Source organism: Macrotis lagotis, chromosome 1, assembly GCF_037893015.1.
Source record: "Macrotis lagotis isolate mMagLag1 chromosome 1, bilby.v1.9.chrom.fasta, whole genome shotgun sequence".
In the NCBI taxonomy this organism is placed as follows: Eukaryota; Metazoa; Chordata; class Mammalia; order Peramelemorphia; family Peramelidae; genus Macrotis; species Macrotis lagotis.
This window is the reverse complement of record NC_133658.1, coordinates 251,481,855-251,500,851: the sequence shown is the minus strand read 5'-3', so window position 1 is coordinate 251,500,851 and position 18,997 is coordinate 251,481,855. Positions and strand designations below refer to the sequence as shown.

Below are 18,997 nucleotides of genomic sequence, written 5' to 3'. Positions count from 1 at the left end.
TCCAATTTACTTCAGGTCCTAAAAATAAAGAAAAAGAACCACACCTTGTTTCTACACAGAGGGCATTTGAAGGAGTCTAAAGAAATTAACAGACATGGAGAAACTCTTATAACATCCTGGTGAGATTAGAATAGGAAAGTTTCGCCCCAATCTGAAAACAGGGAAAATGAGGAAAATGACCTCATCACCCAGCCAAGAGTACCATATCCTCTTCTTCAATGTGACTGTGGCAAAGGTACAAAAATGCTTGAAATAGCTCCACTGTTTTTCACAACGTTTAGACGGTCAATTCTTCTTTAGAGACAGAGAAAGAAGGTGAGAGGAATTTAAGTGACCTGATGATGAAACCCCAAAGGAAATCTATCCTTCAACTATTCTGTAATACAGAGTTTAGAGTTTCCTTTATTGCTGACTACACAATTAAAACCATTCACTTTGCACTGCCTGGCAATTTACACAAGCAATTTTGTATCCACATTTTAAATAAAAAAAAAAAAGCCAGAAGACACAGAAAGAAAATACAAAATGGCAAAAGCATCAAAAAGGAAAAGGCATTTAGTGACAGTATAAGTCTACAAGCAGTGCTCTCCAGAAAAGTTAAAAGGTTATCCAAACACAGCAAATGTGGATCTCAAAATCAATCCCAAATAATGAACTGCTACTAAGATTCCCTCTGAAAGTTGCAAATTGGGAATGGAAAAAGTCACCCACCTATGATCACATAAACCACCTAATTTGCTCAAGTTCTGCTTTAAGTAACATTTAATATCTTTTACAAGATGTATTCTGCGATAATTTCCAAAAGGAGACAGCTTGCATTGGTTTATCAAAGCTCTGCTTACAAGTCAATATCCTTTTATAGGAAACCACTATTGAATTGTTGCCCATCGAACAAATAAAGTTCAGAGTAGTGTTACACTTGCTGCTTGGAGATATCCCTGGAGATACTGTAATGCTTCTGCATTCAGACTAGTGCTCACCATTGAAGGAACCTTCAAATACAAAAAAAAGCAGAATTTCATTTCAGATATGATATTATTTCATATTAATGTCATTAATGAATAACATCAAGAAACTTTGTTGTAAAGTCACTCTTTTGACTATCAAAAGAAATGGAAAGTGGCAGGTCAGTTGATTAACTAGTAACTGAATGATAAGCATCAACTCCTGAATAGCAAGCATAATAAAGCCCTATGACTTCCACTTCCCATTAACCATATTGTTTTCTGATTATATATAAATATCATTCCAATGGAACGATTATATCCCCAATATATCATCATTTTGCCTAATGTTGTATTCTGTGGTATATACATATCTTGAAGTCTTGGAGTAATATGGTACTGGAGTAATGGAGTATGTTGTTAATAATATTATTATATAATCAATGAATAGTCAAGAAATCTGATAGCACAAACTATACTATAAATGCCCACAACAATGTATCCTGAACACAGCAACATGTTATACTATAGAATTAATAAATTCATTAATGAATAAAATGTAGTAAATGTGACTTGGTTATTAAAAAATCAAAGAATGTCTGGATAAGAACCAAGCTGAGATCTGGTTGCATCTGCACCAGTGCACACAATGTGCTACTTTGGTGGAAAGCCTTAATCACTTCCCAGATTCTTTGTCCTTAAGCATATTAAGAGATCACCAGGATTTAAAGCAAAAGCAAAAAAACAAGCCAAAAAAACCCACTTAAATTTTAAGAAAACTACAACCAAGGACAACTGAAATGGAATTCAAAATTCAAAGCTGAAGGCATTTTTCCCTGGTTCATAATATGTAAGAGTTGACAGAAATGTCTGTATTTCAGAAGGAAAGTTCAGAGTTTTTCTAACAACATCAAATAATTCAGAAATTTATCTCATTTATATCTCCTTTATACAATCATTCAAAATTACTTCACATTAAGAAAATAAATTTGTTATCATATACTTTTTTTTCCTTTTCACAAAAACAAGCAATACCTACCCTTCCTGGACATGCAGTAGATAATTTATGAAGAGACTGTGCCAGATGGATTTTAGGATTATTCACCAATTGACCTACAGGATCATGCTCTTTTTTGCCAGCAAAAGCAAGCTGAGAGAATGCAGTCTGATATCCTGGTGTATCTTCAATATCAATAAAATGTTCTTCATCAGGGATTGTGTCATCTTCAGGTAATTCAAAAAGACCAATCAAAGATTGCAATAAAGGTGTCCTAGAGGAGAAATTGGACAAAAAGAAAGGATCACCAAATAAAGGCATACTTAACAAAACAAATAACTGGAACATTTGAGTATTAGCAATTCCTCTGACAATCAGAATTAAGAAGGAAAGAACATAAGAAGAAAGATCCATGTAGGAAGAGATTACTTTAAGCAGCTAGGGGATACAATGGATATAGTACAGCATCTCAAATCAGAAAGTTCAAATGTGGTCTAAAGACACTTACTCATGGTGATCCTGGGCAAGTCATTTAAACCCTGTTTGCTTCAATTTCCTCATCTGTAAAATGAGCTATAGAAAGAAAAGAGCAAACCACTTTCTTTCAAATTCTCTTTGCCAAGAAAAAGCCCAAATAGGGTCACATTTGAACATTACTCAATACAACTATGGCTCTATTATCTCCTGTGTCTCATTACAACATGCAGAGTAGGCAAATCCAGAAATGATGGTTAAATTTTGACATCACTTTACAGATGATGAAACTAAAAACCCTGAGAAAAATCATTTCTAAGTGATAAAATAGGGATGTAGAAACTAGCTTAACTAAATTGGAATCTGAAGTTCTTTCCAAATCCTTTAGCTAAGCAATAAAATACATTTACATCTCTGGATTTACCAAAGCTTTGTGTACTCAGTATCCATCATTGGAGGACATTCTGTAAGTAATTTAGTTATGCCAACAGCACAGATCTTCTTTTCAACTTGTCCAGAAACTTTCTGTATTTCAGGAATAATAATTTTCTCCAAGACCATTCCAAACATTCTGTTAAAATAAAGATTGCATCTGCATTAGTACTAAAGAACACAATGATGAAAAAAAAAATAAAGCAAAATGCTTAAGCAAAATTTTTGTGCAAATGTTAAAAGAAAGAGAAACAAGCCCAAAGATTATTCTTTCTACCAGCAAGAAGAATAGAGCTTTTTTTTTACCTCCTGGGATCTGAACCATAAGTAGAAGATCAAAAGGTTGCCTTTGGCTAGTCAACACCAAAACCAATCATCAGTATTAATCAGACCTCCCCGACAAAGTAATCAATTGAAAGTGCAACACTGGCTATGTAGGGAATCAAATTGAAGATAAACATGAAATTCTAACAACAACCTCAACAAAAAGAGATGAAAAAACTGTAGCTCATCAAGAGAATTTCTTAAGAGTGACTATCTTCCATATCCATCACCAAGAACATGGTGGAAATCAAATTATGGCAGCCAAGGAGTCAAACAGGCAATTAAATGACATGATAGAAAATGTGTTTGCTAGTTTAAGAAAACTGCAAAGGCTAGTCTCCCATTCTTTAATTTCAGTTAAATGAAAACTCAGGAAAGCAGAAAAGGCAAAGAATCAAAGATAATAAGTATGGCACCAACTAAGAAGAAACTAGAATGCAAAAAGGTGGAATGGAATAGAAGAAAGGATAGATGTTTAGATGCAAAACCTATCTTGAACAACCTTAAAGCTTAACATTAGTACTTATGGCAGGAATAGGATTGTACCTCTCCCTCACTTCCCACCTTTATGAGCAAGTTGCTTTGAAGAATGGCATTTAAGGAGAGCTGGTAGAAAGAGGACATTATGCATGTGAACATCAAAGAAAAATACAAGAAGCCTTGTGCCAGGCAACCAATCAGAAGCATTTATTAAACGCAAACTGTTCCCAGAATTGTGTCGTGCTAGAGGTACAGTTAAGACCCTCTGGAAGATCTCTATTTGTGGTGGCAAAAAAATGGAAACTGAGGGAATGTCCATCAATTGGGGAATAGCTTAGCAAACTGTGGTATATGTATGTGATGGAACACTATGTTCTATTAGAAACCAGGAGGGATGGGAATTCAGGAGCGCCTGGAAGGACTTGCATGAACTGATCCTGAGCAAGATGAACAGAACTGATGCTGAGGAAAATGAGCAGAAGAACATTGTACACCCTAACAGCAACATGGGGGTGAAGGTCAACCTTAATGGACTTGCTCATACCAACAGGACAACAATCAGGCACAATTTTGGGATAGCTGCAATGGAGAATGCCATCTGTATCCTGAGAAAGAAATGTGAAATTTGAACAAAGACCAAAGATTATTACTTCTAATTTTTAAAAACAAATTATTATGTAATCCTGCTATAACTCATACTATATGATTCTTATTTAAGGATATGATTTCTCTCTCATTACATTCAAATTAGATTAATGCATACTATGGGAACAATGTAAAGACTAACAAACTGCCTTCTATGGGGTGGGGGGGAGGGAAGCAAGATTGGGGGGAAAAATTGTAAAACTCAAAACAAATCAAACCTTTCTAAAATAAAAAGACCCTCTGAAAGATCACATTCTGTTAGGGAAATAACATGCACAGCAAGAAAGCTGAGAAAGGTTCTGGCATTGTACTGAATTATGAAAGAATCTAGTGAAAATTAAGAAGAGAGTATGAGAGAATAAAGCATTCTGGGTCCAGTGAACAGTAAAGGAGAGGCAGGGTATGTATGAGAAGTAGTACAGATAACCCCTTACCTAGAATAAATAGAATGATGGTACAATTCAAGACCGAAAAGGGAAAGAGGATCAGACTATAAAGAGTTGCAGACTATACCAGAGGACTTCATGAGTGATATTTGATATTCAGGAGCCATTGGATGTAATGAATCAGAAATGGGAAGATCAGGGAAGAAACCTAGAGCCAGATCCACACTTCAGAAATATTACTTTGTCAGCGGAGCAGTAGATGGAGCGGAAAGGATCTGGGCAAGGAGGTCAATTAGCAATTGTGAAGGTGAAAGGGGAATGTGAGTCTCACCTATAATGGTAACTAGGTAAGAGGATGCATATGAGAAAATAAAACTTGGAAACAGATTGGAAATGTGGATGAATGAGTAAGGAAGGAGTGGATGAAAGAAGGTGAAAATCTTAATGACAGGGAGGAAGTGGTACCTCTTCAGAGCTAAACTTAACAGTTTAAAAGTCTTAACAGACTTTTTTTTAATGACAAATTTATGGGAAAAATCACTGAGTTCTGTTTTGGCGATGTTGAATTTGAGGTACCTACCATGAGAAACAATTCTAAATGTCCAAATGATAACTGGTGAAGCCTGAGCAGCTTAGCAGCGAACTAGGGCTATTTTTAACTTTTGGTATACCCTTAGTGCTTAGCACAGTCCCCTAGAACATATAGGTAACTTACTAAATCTTTCTGACAATTAGCTATATAGCATCTGTTGAAATGACAACTGAATCCATGGGGTTTGATGAAATAACCAAGAACTATAGAATAGAGTAGAAAGCAAAGGGGCCTTGGTCAGAGCTTTAGGGAATACTCATGAATAGTGTGAGATGAAAAACCAGTAAGGGAGATCAAGAAGAAGAAGCAATCAAAAAGACAGAAGAATAAAGAGAGAGGAGTGTCATGAAAAACCAGAAAGGATAAAGTGACATATGGTCAAAGTGAATGATAAACCCATGACAAGTGGCACTCCATGTTTTCAAGACTAAGCCTAGTCAATAACCCTTAGAGATAGGGGGTAGACCTGTGATTAAATTGATATAAGGAACTGCTTAAAATTCTAATTACTGTTATTTGTTAACAAATTTGTTAACAAATACTTTCCTTGATGGAAAGTAGAAGATAGTCCAGAACACTGCCTAAGGGTTAAAAAAAAATAAACATCACATATTGAATATTTTCCAGGTATTTAAAAAATTCAATGATTAGAAAGTTGAGGAGATAAAATTTTTAAAAACACTGAATCAAATACAAAGTAAATGAAGTAAAGTTATACTTACTTTGGCTGTATGCTGTCAAATATCTCTTGAAGTGCTAGTGCCCCGTATTTTATGCAGTATAAATTAATAAAGACTAAGAAACCTGTTAAGAAAAAATGTTAAATGGTAATGATTTTGGGTTTGCTTTCAGTGAGGGAAAGGGGAGTGAAGAATATTTGAGTATAGAAATACCTGAGTTATCTGAAATTTCAGTGACACCTTGACTTTAGTACTAACTGTTCACCTAATAATTAAATTTCATGCTGCAGTTGTCTGGTACTATCCAAATTCAGAACCTAATATAGATGGGTCATCCTTAATTTCTAATGTGACTAGGGGAATGCAAAGGGACAAAGGGCCTATCTAGTTAAACTCCATTTTATATATCAAGAAACTGAACCCTGGGGCAGCTAGGTGGCGCAGTGGATAGAGCACAGGACCTGGAGTCAGGAGTACCTGGGTTCAAATCCAGACTCAAACACTTAATAATTACCTAGCTGTGTAGCCTTGGGCAAGCCACTTAACCCCATTGCCCTGCAAAAAAACAAAAAACAAAAAATCTGAACCCTGAAAGGCGAAATAACTTTCCCTTGATCATTGAAGATTATACTTATTATGTTATAGTTCCCATACCTATTGAGGTAACCATCCGTTTCCTCTTTATCAGTTTCTAGGGAATGAAGGACCAGAGGTGATCTTCTCTTGTTCAATCACAGTGTTTCTGTTTCTAAGCCTTCTCCTAGGATTTTCAAAGAACTTAGAACTAGAAGACACCTTATCACATCAACTAATACAACCCTAGATTTTATAAACCAAAGAACCGAATCAGCTAGGTGGCTCAGTGAATACAGCACTGGCCCTGGAGTTAGGAGGACCTGAGTTCAAATACAGCCTCAGACAACTTAATAATAGCCTAGCTGTATGACCTTGGGCAAGTCACTTAACCCCATTGCCTTGCAAAACCAAAACCAAAAAAAAGGTACCTAAGGCCCACAATGGTTAAGCAGTTAAATAACAGGGAGTAAGGCCAGGCTCTGAATCTAGAGTCTCCTCCAAGAACCTCTATCATCTGGCTGCCTAATGCCACCATCATGGTCCCATATTCCAGTGCCCAGAGTTCACACTAGATTGTTTTCTCCCATGGATACAAATGCTACAAATAGTAGTCTGATACCATTGAAAAAATTCAGCCTATTATATTATAAAAAGGCTATGGCTCACTTGGTAAATGGACTACTCAATTTATTAATAATTGTATTGGAAAATTTACCAGTCCCAAACTACCAAAGATTCAGGTTAAACCTTTGAAATATGGTCAATGTGCAATCTGTTTTTCTTGATTATACTTGTTATAAAGAAGGGTTTTTGTTATAAAGTAGAGATTGAGTAATGATTTTGATGAGGAAGAAAAAAGTTAAGATCATCAAATGACAACAAAAATATACAGGAGAAAGCAGAGAGATGTTCAGAAGGCAACAACTCTGGCAGTGCTAATACTACACTGCTTAATATACACATTATAAAATGCAAAATGTATGTACTAGGACAGTTTCAAATTCTATCTTCTCTTTCTATAGTGAAGTATCAATGTCCGTCATTGTTAATTCTTTATGAAATTGTTTTAATCCTAATTAAGAAAAAATAATAAAACCCAAAGCTTTTTTTCCCCCTAGAACAATAAAATCTGTCCTACACTGGGATTCCCTTGCAAATATAAATAATTGAAGTCAAAATATTTTTAAAATATCCATTATAAGCCATCATTTCCCTAATTAATTTGTTCATGAAAAATTCTTGGGCTAAGCTCCAACAACTCCCAATTTGTTTTAAGGTTTTCAAATTACTTTTCTCCATGTGTTAACCATTAAATGGCTGAAGAAAATCTTTTAAATCTGAGGAAAATTGAGGTTTGGAAAGATAAAGGGATTTGCTCACTATTATAGAAATGTAGAGCTGGTAGCTGAAAACTGAAAGTAGTCCTTCTGATGTCTACACCAACACTATTCCTTTCATATGATATCAACAAATACAATTAAAATTGGGAAAGGAGTTTTTGAGACATGAATAAAGGGAGGCAGGAAAAAAATAAATGAAAATATTTTTTAAAAATTTAAATATAAATTTTGTAAACATTTGTGATTTTGTAAAGAATTCTTTTTCTGTTCTGATAAAATTTTTCCATGTTTGATTAAGTATAGAAACCCCAAAATAAAAAATTTTGATTAGAAAATTTTATATTTAAATAAATGAACAGCCAGAGTAACAATTTTCGCATAGACGCATATTCACAGGATTATTAGCTATCCAACAAGAAGGGATTCTTAATGATTATCTAAGAATTCACATCTCATGAAGCACAGGGCTAAGGAAATAAGATTATTTCTGATAAAGATTTCTAACAGTCTTTTTTACTTAGTAAATACAAAATAGCACAAAAATTCACACCAAAACACTTATTTCTCTTTTCACTTACTCTTGATAAACTTAGTGGTTTTGGAATTCTGAAGTCTTTGGAACAGTAAAATGAAGATTTGCTTTCTATACTGGTCAACTGACTCCCTAGAAAAAAAGAATAAAAGTAATAATATTATTGAAATAGCTTTATTATCTTTCTTAAAATCCAATAAAGAGTCAAACATAATCATACTCACGGAGGCATGTGTTCAATAATACTGTTGAGAAGAAAGAAACCCTGGTGATCATTTGCTTTAGAAGCAATAAGCTTCTGGAAAACACCTAGTAATCCAGGCTGTAAGGGGGGGAAGGTCATAAATAAATAAAACAGCTCAGGAAAAAACAAACAGAAAAATACTTTATTCTGCAGACAATAAAAACTTCATCAACATGTTAAAAAGATGATCAAGATTAAAAAAAACCAAATGCAATGAAAATAATGGAATGAAGATGAATTATGATACAGATGCTTATGATGTCATTTAAAAACAGTATCAAATGACACCATCTTTTATAATTAGAATCTTGTCATGAGGACTCAGACTAACAACATCAGAACAAATCTGTTCTCATTAGTTCCATCTTTGAGCTAGTAACTAGAATCCAAGCTACAATCTGTAAGTGTTCAAACTCCCAATAAGCAATTCTTTGTCACATCTCTTCATCAGAAGGTCCATCTTTAGCCTATGAATGCTGCATTGTAGAATGGTATAATCTACAAAGAAAATCAGTTAAATTCAAAAGCTTTCTTATTGCATACAAATTTTTCTTACTAACTCTTCATAATCAGTTACTGCCCTAACAATTAACAAACTTAAGATTTCTAAACTGATGATGATGATGAGGATGATGTTTTATCCATTTTTGAAGAAAACCATTACATCAGGGATGTGTGACAGCATGACAAGCAAGTGAACTAGATTTGACTATGGGGATTTCTCCTCTGGAAATGTCTGGGTCCAGTGGCCAGATCTGAATCAGAATGATTTTAGAGATGACCCAAAATCTGTGAGTTAATCAAGATTAAGTTGACATACCCAAGTGAACACAAATATGAAGTATCTTGAGGCTGAATTTGAATTCAGGTCCACATGACTCCAGAGCCAGTGCTCTAATTCCCTGTACCACCTAGTTCTTCTACTTAATTTATAATGACCCTGCAGATAAGTACATGGACTTTTATCCCGATTTCACCAATGTGGAAGCACTGGAACCATCATGCTACTATTAAGTACTTCTAACCTAGGTTGTCTAACTTCACATATTGTATTCTTTCCCCTACATAGTACTACTTCCATACCTAAACAGAATGGACAAGGGACAAAAAAGTTTAAGCCCTTTGGGGCAATTGGATTACAAATTTAGAGCGTTGAAGGGACTTTAGAGGTCCCCTATATATTAATAAACTGAAGCTTAAAGACATTAGTTATTCTTGCAAAGTCATTCAGTCAGTCTGTCAGTACATAGCAAAGCCAGGATTCAAAACTCAGTTCCTCTAACTGCAAGTGAATCTGCTGAGGCTATTATTTTAATGATCCCATTTCCCTAGTGGAGATTCCCACAGAACTAACTTTTCAGGTGTTAGAGATGTGTTATATTTTAACTCAAATACTATGCTTTAATTATTTACAATATTACAATTAAAATATTTAGTATATTACAAAATAGTATAAATACTACAATATTACACTTTTCTCAAAATCCTTGAAGTATCGAGATAATGCAAGTATTACTGAATTAATTTATACTACAATATTACACTTTTCTCAAAATCCTTGAAGTATCGAGATAATGCAAGTATTACTGAATTAATTTTAAAGAGGATCTACAATATATTATCTATTAAATGATTCAATGTAACATATCTTAAGGAAAAATTCGATTCAACTTACAATTTTATCTGCTGCTGCACTTGCTATTGTATTTGAACCTTTTTCCAAAAATGCCTGGAGGAGTCTCACCAGAGGAGGTATGTTTCCTGCTCTTTCCCATAACACTGGCTGAAGGAGGTGAGGAAACAAGGCCATGTAGGAAGATGGAATGCCATTTTTGTGTGTTTCCAGAAGCAAAGACATCACTTGAAACACATAGGGAATAAATTCTATTTGACAGAAGAAAAAATATTCATTTTAGAATCATTGTAACTAACAACCACATCATAGAGATGTTCACTTAGTTTTCCTGGAACAATTTCCAACCATCTCTATTTCCACTGTTCAGCAACAGAGGTTTTTCTCATTAGCTTACCTTGCACATCATTTTGTAGAATTTCTGTAAATACCATAAATAAAGCCTCCTCAAAGTTTACGACAGCAGCAGGGCTGGCCTTGCAAGTTATCCTTATGGATAAACATATTGCCTCAAACATATAATGATTAAAGTGAGGTTTGCTCGGGTTCTGAAATAGAAAAATAACCAATGCAAATTACTTTATATTTAGTACTTTTTTAGCTATCTTAAACTGCTGATAATATTTTGGGAAAAAATGCCTTGATTTCACTTTATAATATTAGACTAAATTATATGGTATTTATAGCAACAGTAATTCTAAATATTTTACAAGTAAGAAAACTGAGATTTGCAGGGAGGCAACCTTGTACACAGAACCAGAATTTAGACTCAGATTGAGAGCTGGATGTTCCAAAGACAAATCTGTCAACAATATTCCTGAGCCTTCACTTGAAAATTTCCTAAAGTAATTCTAACTGTGACAAAGTTATTCTTTATATTGAAATGAAATCCACTTCCCTACAACTTCCCCTCAATGTTTCTAGTTCTGCCCTCTGAAGTCAAGTTAAACAAGTATAACCCCTCTTTCACATAGCCATCCTCAAAATTCAATGTTCTATTATGTTCTCACTATCTTCAAATGATCTTTATGTGGATTGTGAATTGGCCATTGAAACTCTTGAGAAGAATGGTCAAAGTCAGACCTTGTGATTTTAGCAAAATGACATTGCAAAAGAGATAAAGAAAAAAAAAATCAAGTGACTACCTTTTCTATTAGATGTTAACTCCAAATTGTGTAATAAAGCTTTTTCATACTGTGAGATTTTTGTTGTTCAAAGTTTATATGTTATTTTAAAGTGTCCTGTGTTTAGAAGTGTCTGAGGACATGAGGGATGATTAAGAACATTCTTTTTCTTCAAGAAGAACATTTGGACTGGAATAATGAAAATTTTAAAAATTTCTGGGAGTGTTTTTGCATCTAGAATGCAGAGTATTATGTTAATATTCCCCTATACAAAAAAAAATTCAGGATACGTAGGAAAGTAGTTATATAATAAGTACATTTTTAGAGCAGGAAAAGACTTTAGAGATTATCAGGCAACTTAAATAACTTATGAAAAGACAGTGAATGATAAAGTATCTAAACAAACACCTGATTACAAAAGGAATTATAGCTTCTAAGCAGTTATCCACATATTTTCCCCAGAATCCAATTTCACACCCTCAAAATAACATCAAATTTTGAAAATCTTATTGGCCAAGAGACTGCCATTTAGCAGAATGCTAGTTTCAAAGACTACACCTCCCCATAATGTCAAATTTCTTACAATGGAATTTGTAGAGAACTAAAGTGTGATTTGTATATCAGAACTGTCTCTTCCTTACCTTACTAACGGCTAACAGCTTCTGGGTAAGCTGTGTGATGAGAGTGGGGATATATGGAATTATGGCTTCTTGCAGGAGAGAAAAGCTTCTCATAATAGCTGTAAAGAAAAAGGAAAAAAGAAATCAAATTTAGTCAAAATTCCAGAACAGAACAGTAATAGCTTAAGGGAAAAAAGCCTTTGATTCTGTTGTGAAATGGACTAAGTGGCATGACTAGAGGGCTGGGTATGGAATTGGAAGAGTTTGGTAGAAACATGACCTCAGATACTTATTAGACATATGAACCCCAATAAGTTATTTCAGTTATCTACCTCCTTTTCCATATCTCTAAAAAGGGGATAACAACCTATCAGGGTTGTTGTGAGTATTAAATAAAGTAATACTATTTGCAGGACAGAGCTCTGCAAACTTTAAAACGTGATATAAATGTTGGTTGCTATTTTCCTAACACAATTTTAAACATCTGTTTCCCATCTGACAAAACTTTACACAGTCATGCTATAATGTACATGGGTTGGATCCGCTTGTGTCGCCATCTTGGCCACCCTGCTTTTTGTGTCTATAGGTTCCTGTCTTAGGCGCTCTCTCAAAAATCTTCAAAACTAAGGACTTTAACTAAATTTTCGAGAGACAGAACCCACAGAGGGACCCAGTGAGGCAGTTCTCCTACTCAAGGTAACCTGGAAAAGAGCAGAAAGGCTCTGCTCCGCGGGGTTGGAGGGGCAGCTCACCAGAGCCAAAGAACTTCAGCTTCCTGGAGGCAGCCCCAGGGCACTGGGAGCTGCCACTCACAGCAGCAAGGGAGTTTCCTGACCTATGCCCCGGGGAGCACTGGGCACAAATTGGGGGAACAGCAGGGGGACCTCTGCCAGAGCGAGCACGTGAAGTCTAGCCCTCAGGGGAATTTTAAATGATCCTGTTGGAATGGCCAGAGATGAACAGAAGGTTTGATCTTCAGATACAGGACTCAGGTGAAGCATAGAGACTGGAGAAGGGGAAAATATGAGGGACCTGATGATGAACTGCATGTATTCCTGCATAGAAAAATGACACTGATAATACTCATAGGAACCTTCTCAGTTAATAGAGCAGGTAGAAGGAGCTTTTATAGTTGAAGCACAGGAGAAAGCTGAATTCGAAGATAAAATATGGTGTAAAAATGGAGTCAACAGAAAAAAGGGAAATGTAATGAGAGAAAGAAAAAGGAGAGGGGGGAATAGGCCAAGATATTTCATATAAGATTTTTCTTTATTACAATAAGCTATCGCAATGATATGGAAGGGGGGAAGGCAAGGGGAAATGAGGGAATCTTCTCTCTCATCAGACGTGGCTAGGAGAGCAAACAGCATATATACTCAATGGGGTATAGACAACTGGAGTAAGAAGGAGAGAGGGAGGGACAGGGGAAAGGGGGGATGTGAGTGATGGAGGAGAGGATGGACCATGGGGGGAGAGTGGTCAGATATAACACATTTTCCTTTTTACTTCTTGCAAGGGGCTGGGATTGGATGGCTGTCTGGGACCATAGGGCCAGGTGGATGCTAGGCCTAAGGGGTGGTAGGGGGGCTCAGGGCTTCTTGGCCCCAGGAGTAGGGATCTGTCTGCTGTGCCACTACCCTACAGGGGAGTCAGAGTGAAAGGAGAGAGAAAATATAGCACATGGTAGTGGAGAAATATGAAAGGAGGGAGTTGCGATCAGCAATGGCAACGGTGGAAAAATATGAAAGCAACTTTTGTGATGGACTTATCATAAAGAATGTGATCCACCTGCGACAGAGTTGTTGGTGTTGGAACAAAGACTGAAGCACATTTTTTATTATTATTATTTTGGGGGGGTGCAGGGTAAATGGGGCTGGGTGGTCTGCCTGGGGCCATATAGCAGGGTGATCCTTGGGTATCTGGGGCCGGATTTGGACCCGGGTGCTCAAGGGCCAGTGCTCTGTCTGCCACCCAGCCACCCCTACTATTATTACTATTTTATTTTATTTTGGGTCTTTTTACCCCCCTTTTTTTTTGGTTTTTGCAGGGTAGTGGGGTTGGGGTGGCTTGCATGTCACACAGCTGGGTGATTGTTGGGTGTATGGGGCCGGATATGGGCTCGGGTGCTCCTGGCTCCAGGGCTGATGCTCCGGTCCATTGCGCCACCTGGTCATACCTACAACTATTACTATTATTTTAATTTTAATTTTTTTCTCACCCCTTTATCACTCAAGTGAGTCTATATTTTTTTGGGGGGAGGGGGTATTTTGTTTACTTTTAAACAATGATATTTTATTAATGTATAAAAAACATTATTTGTACAAAATGAGAATAAATAAATATTAAAAAAAAGAATATGAGAGGCTCCCTTGGGGAATACAAAAAAATGCCACAATTTGATTAAAAAAAAAAAAGAAAGAAAACAATACCTACACAAGGCACATAGAACTACACTTTGGGTCAGAAGTGTCAAACAATCCACCACCATTGACCAGAACCATATTAATATGTAATTGTGTAATATTTAATAAAATAAAAAAATAGTATTTTAAAACTAAACAAGAATTACACAAATCCTGTTTACAGGAATCCTTATGCAATTTGAGTCTGATATCACCTTTAGGCAAATGTTAAGTAAATATTTGCAAATCCTTACAGAATGAGGACAAACATTTTTGTCAAGGCATAGAACATTTTGAAATTACTTTGTAATAAAATAAGGCAAGGACTTAGCCATTTCTTCAGCAAAAGCGTACTATTTCTGAAACTGCTATTATTCCTACAATACTAATAATTTGTATTGATAATGCCATTTTCTTATATTTTCTAAATACTGTAAAGATTATTTTAAACAAGGTTTTGGCAAATACATACAATTTTTAAGGCACATAACTAAGTAAAGTTCTAAGAAATTACTGTCAGGAATTTGAAATTAGATACTTAGGTATAGTCTCAAGACATTTTAGAAAAAGGTTACCTTTCATTATATACTCATTTTCAGAAGAGCCAGGAAGTGTGAGTGCTTTGAAAAGGTTTGTTAGGAGAATCTCTACGAAGGGTGCAATTTCTCCAGCTGTAATACTAAAGATAAACACAATTTTTAATTAATACTAACAGATATTTCACTGTGGATTACTCAAAAATAAAAATTTTAATCAGAAGCGAATTTCGACCATTCTGCAAGCCAACAAGATATTTCTCATCAGATGATGACTTATTGAAAATAATGATGGGACAAACCAGAGACAAATTTAATTAGAAAGGCAGAGGTGGAAATATGGGCCATTACACACAGTCAAACCAAATAGCCCCAAAGTCACTAAGAATTTTTTTTTTGGGTACTCACTGTTTTGTTATCATTCATACCATTAATCTACAGCTGAACATTTCCTCTATCTACTACAACAACATGAAGAGTAAGACTGGAGTGAGACAAATGGTTCAAGGGAGATGGGATTCACGAACTTCACTAAGTAAGGCTAACCAAAATTCTCCATGAACAACTTAAAACTATAGTTCTGATGTCAGAAAACTTACAGTATGGTGTTATTGGATCCTTTCATAGTAAACAGTCTTTCAAGAGCATGAGCTGCGTATGTATGCACCACAATACTTTCAGCTTGAAGATGATTGATCAGAAGAGGAATGGAAGCCAAAAGTTGTTCTTTAGGTACCTGAATAATTTAATAACATGCTTTTCATTCATAATAAAAATGTTCATCTACATAATCAAATATAAATCAAAGAAAACAGATTTTTACTCATATTTAGAACTTTAACTTAAAAGCTTAAGATGCATTTTTAAAAACACTGTGGACAGATGATTGTACCAAAACAGGGAAATTCTCACCCAAAGACTCAGATCCAATCCCTACCCCACCCACACAAGCAGGCAAAGTCCTCAAACTGCCCAAGGGCAAATGACTTAACCAAGACTGTCCCAGAGCCAGTATGTTTCAAAGATAGAATCCAATTCCCAGACTGCCTGACTTAGAAGCATTACTACTCCATTCACTATTCCCAGCTGTCCAATGACTTGCTATACTAATTTTTTTTAAATAAAAAATCAACCAGAGATCTTCACTGGAGCAAATGACATTAAACTCAATAAATAATAATAGCCATATATAAATGGCAAGAATCTTGTCAGGTACATGAGTAAATTGTAAATATGCCAAAAATCAGGAAAATGATTAACCTAGACTAAAAAGGGGAAATTATGAAAAACCAAAGTTTTAAAAATCTAATGCCAAGGGCTACCAAAAATACAGGTAAGTCTGTTCAGAAATGAATGTAACACTATTATTGCGCATTGCATACTAAATACTTCAGGTTAAAGACCATTCCCACCTTAAAAAAAAAAAGCAGGGCAGATATTTATCCTGACCTTAAAAGTTCTTTGAGAATAAAAAAGTAATCCAAAGGAATCTGTGCTTTTTAAATTTTATGAATCAAAGAGGAAACAATTAAAGTATTCACCATTACAGTGTTAAGAAAAATTAAAATAACTTCCAAAGAACTGAGAAATAGAAGAAAATAATCAAGAGCAAACCTATTTCACATATTAGCAAAATTTACCATTAAAGGAAAATAGATGATAAAACTCTTAGTAAAAGGGCAAGAAATATGATATATTAAAACATTAAGCGATTCAGGAGGTAAATAATTACAAAAAAAGAAAAACAACTTACTTGATTCCTAAAAATCATAATATATTTGATACCATCAGCTTTAAGCACAGGAAATTCATTCACTATTAAAGAAAAACAGAACACATGGTATCTCAAGATATAAGCACTAAATGACTAAAAGTGAACTAAAAGGACATCATTCCAAAACTTAAGACACCTGGGGATAAAAATTGGATTTACTTATGCTTTAATTCCTTTTCCAATTCTTTAGGAAAAGTCAGACTTTTTAATAGTTAATTAAAACTACTAGAAAAAGATTTTATCATCAGATATTTGCAATTCTGCTACATAAAAATTATTTGGAAAATCTGAATTTGTTCCACAGTAACTAATATATCAGGGAACATTTTGGGTATAATGTGAATTTCAGGGCTGCTTATGCACAACTTCTAAGAGAAACATTAAGAATGCAGAAAACTACATAATGCCACAATAATTCACTGTCTGCAATCCTTCTGACATCTACTACTTCCACATGAAAATTTCAGGTCTTTGTCAAGTTAAAGTGTCTTATTTACTATACACCTTCTGGTGCAGTAAGAGATGTGGGAGGGTCTAGAATTCTGACATGACCAATTTGTCTGAGGCTATACCAGCACAGATTAGAATCAGAACTAGAATAAGCAGCAGGCTTAAGACAACGACAATGCCACTATTTGTTATAATATCTATGTATTAACTATTAAACATGTATAAATTGTGCTAGCATTTTTACTATGTTATGCTGGGTTTTTTTAATACATTACTGGTGAAGTTTTTGAGCATTATCCTTTTAACTCCAGTTATAACCCATAAGTCACATTTTCTACTGCACAATTAAACAAGGTACAGTTGCTTTTGGGGAAAAGCATGTGTCATGTTATAGCATAACTAACTCTTAAGTATTTCTTTGAGAACAGGCTGGCCATGCAAATAAAGAAAGCCACTATATGAATTAAGTTAATGTCTATTAAATTTACATGGATTATCCAAAAATCTAATAGAAAGAAACCATGGTATAGTTCTAATGCATGACTAGACTTCAAATCCAAAAATATAAATCCACCCCTAAGCTCTTCAACATCACAGAAATAACTAATTGAAAGGAAGAGTAAATATCTCTAATTTAAAAATTCCTAATGGAAAAATGCCACACCAAAGGTGGATATTATGCAGGTAGGTACCATAATTATATAGCAGAGAAGAGGAGAGAGAGGGAAATTCAAATCTGAATTCAAATCTGGCCTCAGACGTGTAGTAAATTCTGTCTTATTTTCCTCATTTGTAAAATGGGCATAAAATTTGGCAAAATTTTGCCAAAGCTCTTCTAAGGTTAAAATTGTAAAATCCTTTTGCCAATCTTAAAGCACGGTATAGATGCTTATTGTTATTGTTATTATGTGGCATTAGGGTCCAGATAATTATAGGAATTTTATCTTCAAAACATAAATTTGAAAGGTGTTTCCCTTTTTAATTATAAATGTACTCTATGAAACAAAAATAAAAATTTCATTAAACTCTTTCACTTCAAATTAATAGTCTTTAATGATATCTTTTCCATCCGACTTAATCAGTAGTTAAGAGAGCACATAACAAAATATGGAGGAGAAAGTTAACAAAGTTTAACTTACCACTGGCTGATTTCAAATCAGGTTGAATGTGATTCACAAAGAACTCAGTAAGATTTACAAGTTCATTTGCTTGTGTAATTCCATGCTGAAAAATATATTTAAATCCAAATGGAATTAAAACCCTATACATTCTAACTTATATTAGAAATACAGGAACTTTAACAAATGCAAATTTTAAAATTAACACTAAGACTTCAAAACAAGAATAAAACAGTTTCATTACAAGAAATTATCAGTCAGGGCTTGAGAATGACAGCAGAATCCTGAACAAAGAACAACATGATTGCATCATAAATCAGTGAAATATGTCAATGTGAAAATATTCCTGATGTGGTTTAGAAACAAAAGACTCAGTTCAGGAACCATAATAATTATCTAGTAATTATTTTCACCCTCAACAGACATTAGGCCACTGATGTACACTCCCTGAGAGAGCTTAAGGAGAAAATTATGGCTGAGTAGTAGGAGAAAGAAAACTGTATTTAGAAAACCTGAATTCAAGTCCCAGTCCTGCCCATAATACCCTGGTAATTTGTCACAAGTTTGGCAACACTTAGAACTCCTGTAATGTATAATATGATCTAGTCCCTTTTTACAAAATGAGAAAAATGAAGTAAAAAAAAAATTTCAACAGTTTTCTTTCAAGTCACACAGGTAAGATAGAGCAGAATCA

At 34.8% G+C, this 18,997-nt stretch overlaps 1 protein-coding gene across 1 annotated transcript in view; it reads right to left on the bottom strand.

Annotated features, from left to right (window-relative positions):
* Positions 1-374: 374 nt before the first annotated feature.
* Positions 375-18,997, bottom strand: part of CSE1L (chromosome segregation 1 like) — a 72,452-nt gene continuing 53,829 nt past the window's right edge. Inside the window, exons 13-25 of the mRNA XM_074210200.1 lie at positions 18,325-18,409; positions 16,715-16,776; positions 15,561-15,697; positions 15,001-15,104; positions 12,045-12,142; positions 10,677-10,827; positions 10,322-10,530; positions 8,627-8,724; positions 8,449-8,534; positions 5,997-6,078; positions 2,840-2,986; positions 1,984-2,215; positions 375-992 (exon numbers count right to left, since the gene is read on the bottom strand). Coding sequence (XP_074066301.1) covers positions 903-992; positions 1,984-2,215; positions 2,840-2,986; positions 5,997-6,078; positions 8,449-8,534; positions 8,627-8,724; positions 10,322-10,530; positions 10,677-10,827; positions 12,045-12,142; positions 15,001-15,104; positions 15,561-15,697; positions 16,715-16,776; positions 18,325-18,409 — 1,581 coding nt within the window. The 3' untranslated portion in view covers positions 375-902. The remainder of the gene's footprint in view (positions 993-1,983; positions 2,216-2,839; positions 2,987-5,996; positions 6,079-8,448; positions 8,535-8,626; positions 8,725-10,321; positions 10,531-10,676; positions 10,828-12,044; positions 12,143-15,000; positions 15,105-15,560; positions 15,698-16,714; positions 16,777-18,324; positions 18,410-18,997) is intronic.